The 17432-nt window shown below is 34.5% G+C and overlaps 2 protein-coding genes across 2 annotated transcripts; one reads left to right on the top strand and one right to left on the bottom strand.

Moving 5' to 3' along the window:
- Positions 1 to 5790: 5790 nt before the first annotated feature.
- LOC129882356 (uncharacterized) lies at positions 5791 to 6850 on the top strand. The gene is made up of 2 exons (XM_055956610.1): positions 5791 to 6451; positions 6524 to 6850. The coding sequence occupies exons 1-2, from the start codon at positions 6367 to 6369 to the stop codon at positions 6703 to 6705; spliced, it is 267 nt and encodes an 88-aa protein (XP_055812585.1). The 5' UTR covers positions 5791 to 6366; the 3' UTR covers positions 6706 to 6850.
- Positions 6851 to 9233: 2383 nt separating this feature from the next.
- LOC129882355 (protein DEFECTIVE IN EXINE FORMATION 1) lies at positions 9234 to 17079 on the bottom strand. Its single transcript, XM_055956609.1, has 13 exons — positions 16772 to 17079; positions 14962 to 15072; positions 14450 to 14532; positions 14076 to 14193; positions 13829 to 13986; positions 12597 to 13144; positions 12441 to 12511; positions 11562 to 11818; positions 10908 to 11089; positions 10545 to 10828; positions 10293 to 10410; positions 10030 to 10212; positions 9234 to 9926 (listed from the first exon to the last, which is right to left on the bottom strand). Exons 1-13 carry the CDS (start codon positions 16903 to 16905, stop codon positions 9609 to 9611), a joined length of 2565 nt encoding a protein of 854 aa, XP_055812584.1. The 5' UTR covers positions 16906 to 17079; the 3' UTR covers positions 9234 to 9608.
- Between the last annotated feature and the right edge of the window lie 353 nt (positions 17080 to 17432).

Genomic DNA, 17432 nt, shown 5'->3' with positions numbered 1-17432 from the left:
TGAGAATCTGATACACAAACTGATACATGAGAATAGTTGATACATAAGAATAGCTGATACATAACCATATCTGATACATTCGATAGATTAAGGGTTGATACATTGAAAATTGTTGTATTAGTTTTCAATTGAATTATGATTGATACATAACATCTTGTATTGATATAGGTTGTAGATGTATTAAAAGCAGTAAAGCTTTTGATACATGAAAATCTGATACACAAACTGATACATGAGAATAACTGATACATAAGAATAGCTGATACATAAACATATCTGATACATTCGATAGATTAAGGGTTAATACATTGAAGATTGTTGTATTAATTTTCAACTGAATTGTGGTTGATACATAACATCATATCCTGTATTGATATAGGTTGTAGATGTTTCAGAAGCAGTAAAACTTCTGATACATGAGAATCTGATACACAAACTAATACATGAGAACAGTTAATACATAAGAATAGTTGATACATTCGATAGATTGTTTTATTAGTTTTCAACTGAATTGTGGTTGATACATAACATCTTGTATTGATATAAGTTGTAGATGTATCAGAAGCAGTAAAGCTTCTGATACATGAGAATCTGATACACAAACTGATACATGAGAATAGCTGATACTTAAGAATAGTTGATACATAACCATATTTGATACATTCGATAGATTAAGGGTTGATACATTGAAGATTGTTATATTAGTTTTCAACTGAATTGTGGTTGATCATACATCTTATATTGATATAGATTGTAGATGTTTCAGAAGCAGTAAAGCTTCTGATACATGAGAATATGATACACAAACTGATACATGAGAATAGCTGATACATTCGATATATTATTGTTTCAGTTTTCAACTGAATTGTGGTTGATACATAACATTCTGTATTGATATAGGTTGTAGATGTATCAGAAACAGTAAAGTTTGATACATGAGAATCTGATACATAAACTTTCATCTTAAATTCGAATATGATAATAGTCTGCTAAATTGTTGAATATCTAAAAAAAATATTTACTATTGGTACAAAAATAAAATTGTACATTCTACTACTACAAAATTCAAAAAAAATAATTAAGATTTCTGATACATAAACTTTGGGCGTGTAGTTACAGAAATAACTTTTTTCCCTCTTTTCTTAAAGTTTTTTCAAAAGGTTCATCAACTTCCGACCCAGAATTCGAAGATTAAACATTCTTTCTCTTCGCCATTTGCAGATTTGTTGTCCCTAATAAATTATTCCTCGGAATGAACCTATTTTCTTGAAATCCATGAACATTAAGATTAAAAAGTTGGTAAAACAGAACTTGGGACTGGAAGTTTAGTTAGCTCAGGCAATGTTTCAGGTTGTTTCTCTTCAGCCATCTTTAATTTAGGTGTATACATGGTAATATACTTGTTTCACATTCAGAGCCTTCCACATCATCTGCTAAGTCCAAGCCAATGCAACAACAAGAGATATCGGGATTTGAGGATTTTTCTACAAAACCTCCTACAATGATACAAAAGTAATGTTCTTGATACATAAACACTAGTCCAAATTATTTATCAAAAAATAGATCAAACTATATCAGATAAACAGAGCTAAAATATGTATCATAACCAGTTTATAAATTTGATACATAATGATGATTCCAATGTATCAGATACACATCAAACCAAAAAATATACCTGATACTCCTTAAGACCTTAATTAAACAAATGTATCATGTATTATTTTTTTGTATAAAGTACATAAATTTGATTACAAACATTTCGAGATGCACTTTAAAACTTTAAACTCTGTATATCCTTATGTTGTTCGACTTGTAATAAGAACCGAAATTAATAACAAAATTAGGATTTTTATGTATCAACAAACACCATTTAGAACACGATACATCAAAAAAAAATTATCAACATTCAATGAACTACAATTATAGAATCAAAAATCAAAATTAAGAAATTTACAATGAAAATCTATACCTTGGGTAATGTGGGTCGAAAAATCTGGGATCCAATTTTTCTACCCTTTTTGGTTTTTTTTTTTCACATTTCTTTTGAAAGACGAAGATACATCATTCTTCGACTTCCCCTTCTTAGAATTCTGCTTCGCCATATTTAATTGATCCTTTATTGGTTCGAATCTGATTGGTGTCAAAGCATTTTCAACAACATTATGAAGACAATCAGTATTATGCATGTCTAATTGGATAATACCAATACTAAATAAAGGTGCATCATCCATATGTATCAGAAGTAAGAAGATACAAAAAAAAATTAAAATAAAATAACTGAAGATGAAGAAGAACGAAAATTACCTATAGAGTAAAAGGAAGTTGAGATTGAGTGGAGAGAGAACAAAATTTGAAATTCAAAATGATAATTAACTGCAGTGATTTGAGGAAGTGAAATTAGGAAGAGATGGAGTGAAAATAGGAAAGAAAATCATGTCTTGGGTTTCAAGAGTGATGTATCTGGATGAAGGTGGATTTTGAATATAAATAGAGATTTTTGAAATATTTTAGAATGGTAGGGAATAATAGTAAATATAGTAAGTAATGAAGTGTAGTTAAGTAATTTTTCCTAAAATTTATATTAATACGCATCTAAGTAAATGAATATTATGTTAAAAGGTAATCATCCATACTCAAATAAAGTTACATGACATCACAAAAATTAAGCGATAAAACTTATAAAAATACTTTCTTAGATACAATAAATATGACATTTTTTTTGCAAAATTATAATAAATTGAATAAAGATAGCGATATAACATATAATAAACATGTTGATAATTTGTTTAATAAAAATTAAGGATAAGTATAATAGCTACTGCGCTCTCAAGTTCTTAAAATCATTAGACGTGTAAAGAAATAGTTTGAAAGAAAGTTGGGATAAAATTGAGTGTCAACAATATTAAATGCGTAAAACTCGAGCATCTTCATATTTCAGGCATCATGACTGTTAAAGCAGAAGTGAATCTAATCTTCAATGAACACTCTTACTCTTATTAGCTATATAACAGTTAGTATTTGCTAATTGCCACAAGAAAATGTAAAAATTCACCAACAGCAGAATAGAATATAGTCAAATACCATACCAAAGGGCTAGTCCTGAATGGCATGACTTGCGGACAATTGAGTGCCACATATCGATGTGCTTGACGTTTCACCATAGGTGACAACTCAAATGTTTCAGCTCCTACTCCTTTAGCAACTGGTGGAAAAATACCAGATGATTAACACGTTGTGGCCTATTAATTCTTGTCTCGACCCCTTGAAGATATTGGGAAAAAAAAGGTAAGAGCCTCTTCAGCGACGTGTCCTTCAGCTATGCAACCTTCTGGTTGTGACATGTTCCGCACAAAGGACTTCAACACCCAAATTTTGCTGACGAGTCAAATGAACCATGATTGTAAAGAAAGTGGGAGGAAATAATATCTCTAAGTGGTTAATAGTGTGAACATATTGAGACTGGAGCTTGTCAAGATCAGAGACTTAAGTTTTTGGCACATAGTTCTCGAAAGAATGAACTCAACTCTATTAGCACGGCAGCCACCTTATCAGGCAAAACTTTACGTATTGCAATTGGTAACAAGTGGTGCATGAGAATGTGAAAATCATGACTCTTCATTCTGAAGATCTTTCATTGTTTCAAGTCGATACATCTTAAAATGTTGCTCGCATATCCATCAGGCATTTTGACTTTCTTTAATGTTCATCTTTCTTAAAACCATTTTTTTTGGTATTCAAAATAGTAAACTAAGATGGATGATAATTTCCATTCTCATCTGGCCAAAGTTCTTGTCTTATACCCATTTCTTTAAGATCCTTTCGAGCTTGAAGATTGTCGTTTGATTTTTCAGAATCATTAAGCAAAGTGTATATCACATTCTCACACACATTCTTCTCAATCTGCATAACATCAGATTATAACGCAACAAGTTAGATTCCCAATAAGAAAGGTCAAAAAATATGCTTCTCTTTCTCCATTGTCTCGATTCATCTTCAACAACAGTTTTTCCTCGAGCTCTTTTACGATTATTACTCTCGGATGCTTTTCCAAAATTGACATGAATGCCCTCCATTTGTTTTAAGATGTCTGATCCCGATAATGTAATTGGTGGCTCCCATTGCTCGATTTTTCCATTAAAACAAAGACGTTGTAATCTGAATCAATGGCCACTTTCAAGAAAATGACGATGACCCATAAAACAGCATTTTCTACTATGCTTCAACCTGTAAGAGTCTGTATCAAAGTTACATATGGGGCAAGCAAATTGAGTGTATGTGTTCCATCCAGATAAGTTACCAAGCCCTAGAAAAATCACTAATCATCCACATTAAAGCTGCTCGCATTTTAAATGTTTCATTTTTTGAAGAATTTAATGTCTACACTCCATCAAACCACAATTCCTTCAACTATTGGATAAGAGGTTGTAAGTAGACATCTATATCATTTCCTGACATCTTTTTTCCTGGAATGATCATTGAAAGGACGAATGAAGATTGCTTCATGCAATCCCAAGGAGGACGGTTGCATGAAATAAGAATCACTGGCCAGATACTATAAGTTGTTGTCATTGCTCCAAAAGGAGTAAAACCATCACTAACTAGGCCTAGTCGTACATTTCTAGGGGCAGCAGCAAATTCAGGATGAAGCAAGTCAAACGTTTTCCAAGCCTGAGAATCCCTAGGATGCCTCATCAATCCATCTTGGTTACCCCCTAAAGAATGCCATCTCATAGACTCAGCAGTTTTAGAGCACATGAACAGTCTTTGTAGCCTCGGCTTTAGTGGAAAGTAGAGTAAAATCTTTGCAGGTTGCTTTTTTTTATTATCTTTCCACCTAGATATCTTGCATTTTTTGCATTCTTGCAAGCCTTCATCATCTTTCCCAAAATATAACATACAGTCATTTGGGCAAGCATGTCATCAAGTTATTGATCATTTTTTTCTACTCAAAAGTATTATTTGAGAATTATTTTTGATATATATATATATGTCACGTGTCTTCGTTTAATTCATCACTTTTGACACATCATCGGCGAGTGCATTACATACACTTTATATATTTGGGTGATTGTCAAAAAAGTATCAAAATGACACATCGGGGCCTTACTTGAGGTGTCTAAAAGGAACAAAGCCTAGTTGAGGTATCTAAGTGAAAGTTGGTGTCAACTTTAGGGGGCCATCGATGGGTTCCGCCAATATTAAATATTAACCTAACTAGACACTATATGTCTATATTATTACTCTACACGGTCTACCCATTTTACAGTACTACTTCGCACCGCTTAAGTCTTTACTCTTTTTTCTCATAACCTAAAGATTAGTTTGTAATTGTAGCTTTTGCAAATTTGTAAACATTTGTAATTTAATTAACATCAAAAATTTCATATTATGTTTTGGATGTAACATGTAATTGATGTAGCCTTCGTACTGCGTCTGCTCTTATTGATGCAATTTCTCATTATCTTTCTTGTTTCACTATATCAAAACATTTACAGTTGATTTGCTTATTTCACTACATCGCGCCAAATTGTTAGAAAAGTGAAAAGTCATATATTTATTTTATGGTCATTTTTTTATTGGGTAAACTGAAAATCGAACCGTTAACAATCAAAAATCGAAAATCGATAAGAAATATCTTATTGATTTGTTATTAATTTAGCATATTTAAAAATTAAAAATCAATAAACTAAATCAATAATATATAAAATTAAACCGAATCAAACCGACCAATCACACCCCTATATAACATTCAACTTATTCTCCTTTTTTTTTTCCTTGAGCAGAGGCCAACAGGACAAAATGACACTGGTCAACAACTCAACATGGAGAACAAGATAAAAATGGGACCAATCAACATAATTCTGAAATCTCATAAATTCTTTTGTCCATCACACATCTAGAATTTGATAAGGAACATTATTACAAAATCACTTTTTGAAGATGATAACTTCAAGCCTCCTCTTGATCACTTAGCCTCCAAACTTAAAACTACAGGCACCCACTTTTTCCTTCTGATATCTTTAATTTTCCCAAACAAATATATTACTTAGCAAAGCCCACAATTTTACATCTTTTTTTTTAAAAAAAACCACATACTTGGTCAACCACACCAATTTTTCTTGGATCTTGCAACCAAACTTTGGGTTTTTGTCGTACCCAAAGCCTTAATTTGTTGAATAGATTTCTGGGTTTTTGGTTCTGAAAACCCCAAGAAAATTGATTCAACTAAAACATTTTTGGGGTTCTTGAACTGTTTTTCTTGATAAAATATTTATGGGTTATTAATGATTAGTTCCAAGATCTGATTTTTAATCAAGAATTCCAATTTTCTTGTTTGTTTGATTAAGTTTGCAGTTGTGGGGAGCTATGAATTTCAGAAGCATGGAGGAGTTTTGGCCTTACTACATGAATCATCACTCAAAACCAGCAACAAGGCGTTGGCATTTTGCTGGTACACTTTGCAGTATCTTATGCTTGGTTTACACAGTGCTGTTTAATAAATGGTTTGTGATTTTTGTGCCAGTTCTTGGATATGGCTTGGCTTGGTATAGTCATTTTTTTGTTGAAGGAAATGTTCCTGCAACATTTAGACACCCTTTTTGGTCTTTGTTATGTGATTTCAAGATGTTTGGTTTAATGCTCACTGGTCAAATGGATAGAGAAATCAAAAGGCTTGGGAAAAGGCCTGTTTTACAGGTCTATTAATGCTTTAGTAAGCTCTCTTGTCTTTTTTCTGTTGGATATACTTGTAATTGGATCAAATTCACATACTGATTTTGGATTGTCTAGATTTGTATATAAATCTACTGTTTTTTGTTAACTTTGCAATGGAACATGTTTTTTGCTATACTAGTGTTGTTTCCTTGACGATACAAACCTATTGTTAAGCATATGTTATGCATGGCTTAAATTTTCTGATGCTACCAAGTAAGGGAGTGTAGCTCTTCTTACTCACAGATGATTTGATTTTGATTGTCTATCAAAGATCGGGGTTCAAATCCCAGTGGAGACATAAAAAGCTAAGTGTTTCTTCCCATCTACCTAAGCTTTGCTGGGGAAAGGTACATGATACCCAATGGGAGGTAGCAGATACTTAGTGGAATAGTTGAGATGACCACAAGTTTCCCCCGACACCTTTGTTATAACAAAAAGTATGTGATTTGATTTTGTTTAGAATTTCACTGTCAATTTGAAAAGAAAAGGCCTTGTGTTTTCGTGGGTATATGTTGTGGCGAAATGTAAGATGAGTATGATTGTGAGCTTAGGATTATACTATGAGGTATTGCTTTGTTCTTCTTCACATTTAAGCCTGATTGCTCCTACTATGGAAGCAGGGATGAAGCTTAGGGTTAGAGGGAAGGAGATTAAAAAAAGGCTAAAATGTCATAGCTCGGAGTTGAATCAACGATCTAAAACATTTTTTGGAACCCCTTTGCCACTATGCTAGACACTTACCTATGTCAAAAGGGGATTCAATTTACCATCCTTTGGGGGAAGGTGGCTCAGCCACAGTATGGCAGTTTTCACTTACTCCCTTCGCTTGACCAACCTGATTGTGGAATGCTTAGAACCTCTACTAAGGTAAATTCCCGCCTCAATGGTTCTGCAAAATCTTCTGTTGTATCTAATTGAGTTATAATTGGAAATAGCTTTTGAGTCATGATGGCCAAAATCAGCAGAAGAGTTGTTTTACCTTTGTTATTCCATTTGGTCTTTTAAATTCTACTTCAACAGTTTGTTTAGTAGGAAGTATTAGATATTTGTTCTTATTCATCCTTGGAGTACATTCTTGAACATCTTAAAGTTAATATCTAAAATACTGTGTATGCCTTGTCCTTTTTACATGGGAAAGGTTACTAGTGCAAGTACATGGACTCCATGTTCAATTCTTATCAAGCATTTCTCACTCACTTCAAGGTGTTGTAGTATCTTTTTGCCAAAGTTGGTTAGCTATGCAGGATAAGCTATTAGGGTAGACACTAGCGCACTAGAATGATGTGCAGCTAACAGGTTATTAGTTCAGTCACTCCAATTTTACATTTTGTGGCAACATAGTTGCATGTTATGGCACTCCCGGCCTACCGGCCCACTCTGAAGAATTCAAAATGTATACATGTTTAAGGTTGGTGATATATTCCAATGTATCCATCATAGCCTATGTAAAACCTTGTCGTAGGATAGTCTTTTCCATCCGTCAGGTGGACCTTGTGTGGAGGGTAAGTCACTAGAAAAACAGGGCTTGAAGCTCTCACCTTACCAATAAGCCAGAAAGCTGATGGTTCACGAGATTCAATCTCATAGAGTTCAGTTCCCATTCTCAACCCATGGCCAGTATCTGCTCAAAACTTGTTTTGTAACTTCGAATTACCCCTTATTATAGCTTCATAATTGGGTCAGCTGACAGTTAACTGACAACTCAAACCTGTCCATTACGAGCTTCTCGATTCAATTTAACTCATTGTGAATGATAAGATCATTTTCCGTATTGGATTTATCTTCTTGTAGGAGGTCTCTGCATAAGTCATCAACATTATCACTTTAGGAACTAGGAAAACAAATACAGGCTGGAACATTGTCCTTGGAGAACTGTTCCACTCGTTGTTGCTTTTCGTATTCATGTGGTATCTGATCAGATCAATGTTGGATGGACAGAGTTTGTTTGTAAAGATGTATGTAAATCGACCAATATTTATCTTACATTCTCCATTGACACTTGTTTATGCACTCTCAAGGTCAAAATCTTCGTTTTTTCATGACTCAATGTCTACCTTGGCCATTGTAGAGGTTAAATTAGGTACCTAGGGCTTTGGTCCAGTGCTACAAGCCTACAAGCATAGCACGTGCAGTGTGGGTTGAGTACATTACGGGTTTAGTTTATGTTGCAAAGGGCAAAGAAGCAAGTTCATTATATTAGAATTGAAATTTATGTTTCATCTTCACACAAGATCGTATAACCTCCATATCTTGATTAGAAAATGTTGGCACCATCAATTGAAATCTCAACTGTAATGAAGGGAAAATGATGAATTAATGAAATTGGTGAGGGAATATAAACAGCTCAAGAAATCCACGATCGGTTCCAGCGTCTCGGTTCTGGTTCTCTTCAATTGTAATGAGGAAAGTAATACAATAAAAAGATCAATTTTACTGGCAAAAACATAGTGAACTCGAACATACGCGATAAACATTGCCAGGAACCATCTCACAGAAGGAAAAAAATGTGGTTCAATAAGATGGCTCGAACTTAGCTCAGTTGTTACAATACCATACTATAGTCTATAAGTAAAAGTATCCACCTTTGAACAAACTTGTGGTTCCATAAATAATCATTGATTGTTCACTTGAATGTGTCAACAATTATCAGTACGTTACACCCGGGGAAGGGTACAATGTCACAAACTGACTTGTATACTCACAATTCAGATTCAGGTAGGATCAAAAGTGATTGTCCCTTTCTCCTATACAGTTCAACATACATCTACTCACAGTTGAACTGCTGAACATTCCTGATGGCCACAAAGCTGTTGTCAGTTCAAAGTTCCAGCTGGAGAAGATGCCTCATTTCTATAACCCGATGGAAATGAGTTGTGATTTATGTGAATGCAACATCAGAGGTTGGTGTTTCGTGAAAATGATGGTAATGGCATGGCCTCCTGCGGACGAAGAATGACAAGCACACCAAACATCCCCAGCATAGGAAGAACCAGAAGCCATTTTAACAGCTTATAATAATAAAAATGGAATGTCAAGGAGAAATCATCAGAGAAATATAGCCCATTCTTGTCAACCATCTCCACCAACACTGTACCAGTAGTCCTCACAGCAACAGTTGGTAGCATAAGCCGATGTTTTCCAGGTTGATTAAATATCTTATTTTGCTTAATAGTTCTATCACCTTGGTAATTGCCAGGTACTAACAAACTCACCTGTGTAGTAATGGAGAAATAAAAAAGGAACATTACTCACTAGTGAGCAATGAGAGATATATTAATAGAAGGCAAACTTGACTACAAGGTAAAGCTCTTTTACCGTGACATTATATGGAGCTTGAGATCCAGATGGGTATCTGTACCTATCAAATATTTCTATTTCAACCCAAAAGCTCTTGCCTTCTTCATCGCGGAAAGCTCTTGATGATGGAGTAACATAGACTCCCTCACGATCTAATCGGTATGCAGCATTATTTCTCCCTTGGTTAGTTGATATCCATGACTGCAGTTGATATCATGCAGATACTACTAATCAAAGATCTTAACTAAGCAAAAGCCAAAAAGGATGATTTTGTTGAGTACCTTGAGGGGATGATGCTGAGAAGGTGTCGAGAAACAGAAGACATTGCCATTCATGGTAGTCACAATAAGATCGAGGTCATCTCCACCATCAACATTGTCAGCCAAGACCATGCTGTATCTGTGAACAAGAGCAGAGAAACAAATGTCCAAATATGTTTTGTTTTATTATTTTTTTTTAAAAAAAAAAAGACTTTATCCTTTTAAAAGAGAACAGCAGGAAAAAGAAATAGAGAATCTAAGGATATATCTTACGATGTTTCACCAATATCTACAACATCAGCACATGATGTAGGTCCGTCTATGAGGTACAAGTAACCATCAAATGATGTAGTGACGATTGTAAGCCCTTTTTTCCTCTGCCCACGTTTAGTCAAGTCAACAAGAAGAACTTGATTCATCACTCTACCATGAGTCCTGTAAGGATATGGGCGTATAATGGAGCCATCCTTGCCACTCAGAACATAAATATTCCCTGAAACTGTTGGAACAACGATATCGGTATGGCCATCTCCATCCACATCACCAACGGCAGGTCCCTGGGGGTTTTAAAAGTATTGCATTCAAATCACACTCAGCCTAGTTGAAAATTTAAGGAGACAGGAAACTGTAGTGTACCTGTGGAATAAGGCTTTTAAGATGCTTTTCCCAAATTTCTGTGCCCTGTGCAGTCCATGCAGCAACATTGCCATGTGAATCTGTAGTAACTAGTTCAATCTTGCCATCATCATTTATATCAGCTGCAACTACCGCTCCTTGGATGTCAGCCATTTCAAGAGGAAACTTATCCCTCACCTTCCCTGACACAGTAAATCTTTCAACCTTCAAACATTATGACGATGCACAAATAATATTTTTGCTTTGTAAAGGCTATGATGCACAATAATATAAACAGATCAGACTACAAAAGGACGCTCTTGCTAATTTTCTTCTCCATGATAGACATGTCTACAACACAAGTCAATAGAATACAGTTGCACCAATCAACATCCTATTGGTTTCATCCAGGACCTCAAACTCATGGGCTTAGTCAATCTAAAAGGAAACTAGCAGGGAAAGGGCACATGCAAGCTTCAGAAGAAAATGGCACAAAGTATAAATATCATGGCATAAAAGGGGGTATTTACAGGTCGACTTATCTCTCATGATGGAAAAAGAATCCCATACACCCAGAGAGGGGCAGGGGGCAAACATAGAACAAATATTTTGCTTTTTGAAAGTTTTAAGTTGCTTAAAAAGAATAAGAAGATAAAACACTTGAAGGCCGATTACCCTTGTGATCCAAGACATAAAACAAGCCATAAGAGGTCCCAACTAGAATGTCCAAATTTCCATCACCATCCAAATCAACTACCGTAGGGGAAGAGTGTATGTAGGGACGGAAGTTCCCTGAGTCAGTACTTAGGTCCAGCTGTTGAGTCCATTTAACTTGCTTGGTATCTAGATTAAAAACAACAATACCACCAGATACATATTTTCCAATTTCAATGTCTCCAAGCTCCTTCAAATGCTCTGAATTTTGGTAGTACCTGTTGATTAAAGATCAATAGTTGTTAATGCTAGTAGACGCCTAAAATGAAGCAAACAAAGGGGTTGTTTTCAACATAAAACTAAGACACATGAGTTACTTCAAAGCATATGTGTTTTTCATAAGAAATTTAAGTGTCCTCAATTAGCAAAGATGAGAGACATCAAGAAGCAGAGGGCTGAGACAAATAGGAACCACTCAAAAGATCTTAGACTCTACTAATAGCACTAGCATCATCATTTTGCAAGGATGTACGCTGGCATATATAATCAAAAGTCATTAAACAACATGCTCACAGGTCAGCTCTCACAAATTTATGCTTTAAAGAATAAACCTATCCAATGCAGAGCCGATTCAAGATAAGTAACAACCTAATTCCAGCATGTTCAACAACCCTAGCAACTATCGGATGATAGATAAGAACCATTTTCCCCAAAAATAACATGTTCTGTAAGTGACCATAAAAAAAAATGTGTTGCAAGTGTGAAAAGCATGCACTGCACCAGGAAAAATTGGTAACTTTCTAATGACACAATAAAGAAAGCTTATCAGCAGTGACACATAGTCAGCAGAGGGAAGACAGCATTGAGAACAAAAATAGCACCTCATAAGAGAGAACTTACTCATGGTCAAAGAAATAGGAAACTGCAACAATCATCTCTGACACCCCATCATTATCAATGTCAGCTATGACCTGATACAAATGATAAGACCCTTAAAAGTTTAAAACCATCAGGATCTTAATAAATATCTATATTATAACCTTGCAAAAGCCTTACAGGGGTACATAAAACATGAGCATCAATATTCACATAATCCTCTACTTTCTCATGTTCTGGCTCCTGAAATTCTTCACTTTCCCACGCATGCTCATCAACATAATCATCATAGTCGTAATTATACTCATCTGCCAACTCATCACTGTCACGAAATAACTCAAAAGATGAATCAGCATCTGCTTCTAGACCTTCTTCATTTTCCACAGTTGCAGCTTGAACATCTTCCTCAGATCTTTTTGACACATCATCTTCAAGAAGCCTTCTTACAGTATTGGTTCCGTTCTCCAAATTCCTAATTTTCTCATTTTCAGAACTCAGAATACTATTGTTCAAGTTAACCATGTTAGTTTCTGCATCACCTAGACTGTTATTTTTTCCCTTTTGGTCCTCTAAATTAGAAGAGTTGTCATGTGAAACTTCTGATGGCAAAGATATTGAAGCATTAGATGCATCATGGTGGACTTCTTCCAGAACAGAATGTGTCTCATTGTGAACTGCCGATGCCGTAGAGTCTGAATGGTTGCCACCGTGACTAGATGCATTATGACCTAAAATAAAAATTCAGATCTATGATGTCATAGGATATAGTAAAAGTTGATGCAGGTCAAAGCCATGGCTTTCCACTTCAAGAGGCCAAAGGGATTATCATAGGAAGGGAAATGTTAATTAACTGACATGCATGAGTATCTCCTGAAACACAAAGATATGATCACTTCAAGAAACTAGTTGTTCCATAGTAGCTTTTTAAATCTAAGCAGATACAGAAGGCTGAATCCCACTGGAAAACACTTAAATCCGACAAAATATATAAGCAGGGAGCGCAGACTCTCTCTATAAGTTTAAAAAAATCCATGAAACATGATAAGATGCCCAATTATATGTGCAATGTTACCCAAGGTACCAAAATACAAGTGACAAACCACAACACATACCAGACGAAAGAATTCAAACTGGATAATTCATAGTTTAAGAGGCAATAAATTTTGATTTCCACTACTACACATTAACTTATGAAATTAATGAAGGAAGTTCAATTGCTGCTGCTTCATACTTCTAACAAGTGTCACAGCACACTTGGAAGAGAAAAGATCACTGAGATCCTATTCTGGTTCAGTTTTGTATATGTAAGAAAAACAATTAGGCATTAGAAGAGGAAAGAAAGATGTATCAACAGAAAAATCCAAGAATTTCTATGCCCCTTTTGACTTGCACGCAAAAAGGGAAATACTTACGGGCTACAGATTCCATCAGATGCTCCTGGATTAGTTGGTCATCATGGACGTCCGGATGAGAACGGTCCACAGGGACTGAACTCAAACCCGCATACCAATTCTTTTTGACCTTCAACCGGGGAATCTCAAGTTTATCAGACATCAAGTATCCTGACACCCTATTTAGATGCTAACCATGTCATGTTAAACCGAGAAAATATCTGATTACTAAAGAAAGACAATATAAAGAAAGATGCTGTAGCATTACCTGAAAAAGAGCACCTCACCATTGTAGGTGGCCAAACCTATCTCCCTCACTCCATCCTTGTCAATGTCATACAGTAAAGGACTGGAATGAACAGTAGATTGATGAAAAGCTGGCCATCCTGATAAGGTGAAGTTATATAATTAACAGAAATGTCACATTTCATGAGTATTCATCTAGAACAATATTCATATAACGCATTATTTTGTCCTTCGACATGCTAAATTTGAATTCAAATCCAATTTATAAGCTAGTTTGGGTGACTGCACCGGGTAAGGGGTGTTTCCAGTCTTCTGTAGCCAACCAAATAGTTTTCATTTAAATTTTCATAAAAATGCTTGAATTTACTCTCACTAACAGCCTCCCACAAATTATACCTGGCAGTTTATCTCCATCAGAACCTTCCAGAACTTCCAAGTAATGAACAAAAGAGGGAACTACAACCTCAAGCTTCCCATCACTAACATAGAGATTGAAGAATATTGTTAGGATGAATAAACAAGCCAAAAGGAATAGATTAAGAAAACATTGCAATGATATTGTTAAACTTCAAGAACTCATACTGGTCAAATTTGGTAGAACTGGTATAATGGTATATTTTGCTTTTATTTGTCTCTTTGATGAGAGGGGAGTGTTCTTGAAGACACATTCATTATCTTGTAAATCAACTGGTTATCTCTCTTACACGTTCCAGCCACCAGAAAAAAGAAAATCAATATGATTAATTTTCTTTTTTCTCTTCATCGCAGTTCCATTGATTAAACTAGTTTGTGACAGTAAGTTAATGCAGAACTCTCACCACTAAAGAAGTACAATCCAAGAAACAAATACAGAACATGTAAAACAAAATTAATTACAGAACAAAAATCAGAAGCTTGTATCATGTTACCTGTTAATATCAGCTATCAAGGGCGAGGCATACACGCTAGAACTAACTTCTGTCTGCCATCTTAGTTCCAAATGCTGGGGGCATTGTGTATTCAGCAATTCATCCTCATCTCTGCGGGATATATTTTTAAAAACTTAAAAAAAAAATTGTCTTTTTGATATGTAGAAAAGCTTAAGCTTTTTTAACAGGAAGAGGAAGAATTTCCATACAAACTGGAACTTCATAGGTCCACCAAAAAGAAATAAGAATGAGAGCATATTCCTCGAACGGAAAAGGATAAAAAAAAATGTGCCCCACTTATTAGAAACTGCTCAAAAATGTCCTCCTTCCTCTTATTGGGTGAAAAATGCCTTCAATGTATTAGAAATGGCTCAAAAATATTGTCCTTCCACCTATTGGAACAAATTTTCCCCTAAAGTTATTTTCAGGCTTAAAATTGACCCTTGATTAACGACACAATTATATGAAATTTAATTAAATACGTGGACTTATTTATTGGTCCCATAAAATTTGAACTAGCATATATTGCTATGTCATTTCTTTCAACAATGTTGAGAATTGCAGAGTTGCTTACCTCAAGCTTAATGTTTACCAAAAAAGTATATATTGTATATATCACAGTCATTTCAGTACTTGAGAGCTAGCCATAAGCTTCAATTTTTCATGGGAGTTGATGGTAGTATGATTATCAACTAAATTCATCTCATTGTGAGAACTAGTGAAGGACATGGGCACGTATTTAATGAAGGCCACGTATTTAGTTAAAATGTAACTAATGCATATAATTGTACAATTAAGCCTGAAAATAACATTAGGGAAAAATTTGATCCAATAGGTGGAAGGAGGCCTTTTTGAGACACTTCTACTACGTTAAGGATATTTTTGATCCATTAGGTGGAAGAGGGGCAAATTTCATCCAATAGGTGGAAGGAGGGCAACTCTTCACTTTCGATGCCACACCCGTGTTAGATTCTCCAAAAATACACTACTTTTAGAGAATCCGATACGCACCCATAGACATTTTTGAAGAGTCCGAGCAACATAGTTTTTTACCCTTTTTGTTCCTCAAAGATACAGTCTCAACTTTATTCTTATTCTCAAGATCTCTTATCTCTTTCTTAGTCTATCATCAACTAACTGCAAATATCACTAAACAAAGCACTGATAAAAGAAAATCACGAAAAATAAGCAGAAATACTTCCAATAATTACTATTCACTCCGTTCCAAAAAGAATGGCACAACTCCGTATCAGTCTATTCCAAAATGAAAGGCACATTTCTAAGTTCGGAAAAAATTTAACTTGCACTTTTCATTTTACCCTTAATGAGAAGCTTTTATAACCACACAAATGCTATGGCATATTTAATTTGACATATTTTAGACAACAAGTTTCAAAAGTATTTCCTTTTGTCTTGAACTTTGTAGCCAGTCAACCTATGTCGTATAAATTAAAATAGAGAGAGTATAAAATACCAAGGAAGCAAGAGTTGGAAACAAAGATCTCCCTTACAACAAAATCAAATCAGCATACAAGAATTTTTCCACGGTGCGTCTAATCCAATATAAAAGAGATTGTATAACGTACGAAATACACAAAATTAGTAAAACTGAATCATCTAAACTCCAAACATAGCTACACAAAATAGGAGATTGATAAAAATTCACGCTAATACATACAACTAATACTCATTAAACACTAGAGAATACAAATGCATCTAAAATTACAGAAAAATTAAGTCAAAAACAACAAATTTTCCACAGTATTGGCAAGTAAACACAGAGGGAGATTGGAGTGAATCGAAGTATTACATATTTGGATAAGCACTGGAATCATCTGTAGCTTCGCGTTCTCGGAATTTGTTAGTCTTCGTTTCCTCTGATCGCAAATGAGAGAAATTCGACGAAAGGATGAGAAAACAGAGTATAAAAACCCTAGTTTTCATCTAGATCGTCGATTTGAATCACAATTTTCGCAATTTTGATTCGCTAAAACTTCGAAAATGCCAAAAAAAATAAGTGAATTTTGACAAGAATTGAAGAGTTTTACTAAAACCCTAACAATTAGGGTTTTTTTTTCCAGAGGATTTACGAGAGATTGAAGAGTGAAGAATTTTGGAGCTGAAATCTGGAAGTTGCAGAGCTAACCCTTAATTTTAATATATTTGCAATTTTAGTAGTATACAAATTTTAATTCTTTACTCTGTTTTGTCCTTAGATATTATTTTATAACGTATCTTATTATATTATATTGTGTTATATTGTATCGTATTATAATGTTCTAATGAATACAATATGTAGGGTAAAGCTTAAAATAAAATTATTAAATAATAAATAAAGATAAAATGAGAAAAAAATATTAAGGTAATGACGCGATTACATCGAATTGATCGTTAAACAAAATTAAAAATTTCCTCATTACCTAACAATAAATTTAAATGAGATAATCTAATAAAATTTAAGTAACAATTAA

Source organism: Solanum dulcamara, chromosome 3 (genome assembly GCF_947179165.1).
Source record: "Solanum dulcamara chromosome 3, daSolDulc1.2, whole genome shotgun sequence".
Taxonomy (NCBI): Eukaryota; Viridiplantae; Streptophyta; class Magnoliopsida; order Solanales; family Solanaceae; genus Solanum; species Solanum dulcamara.
This window is presented reverse-complemented; position numbering and strand designations above follow the sequence as displayed.

Bases quoted from the DNA above. Each gene is read 5' to 3' on its own strand.
- LOC129882356 (XM_055956610.1), top strand. From the start codon at position 6,367: ATGAATTTCAGAAGCATGGAGGAGTTTTGGCCTTACTACATGAATCAT. The intron at 6,452-6,523 runs GTACACTTTGCA...TTTTTGTGCCAG, and splicing joins AAGGCGTTGGCATTTTGCTG to TTCTTGGATATGGCTTGGCT.
- LOC129882355 (XM_055956609.1), bottom strand. From the start codon at position 16,905: ATGAAAACTAGGGTTTTTATACTCTGTTTTCTCATCCTTTCGTCGAAT. The intron at 12,512-12,596 runs GTAAGGCTTTTG...CATTTGTATCAG, and splicing joins CTCATGTTTTATGTACCCCT to GTCATAGCTGACATTGATAA. The intron at 10,213-10,292 runs GTACTCAACAAA...TATCAACTGCAG, and splicing joins CTCAGCATCATCCCCTCAAG to TCATGGATATCAACTAACCA.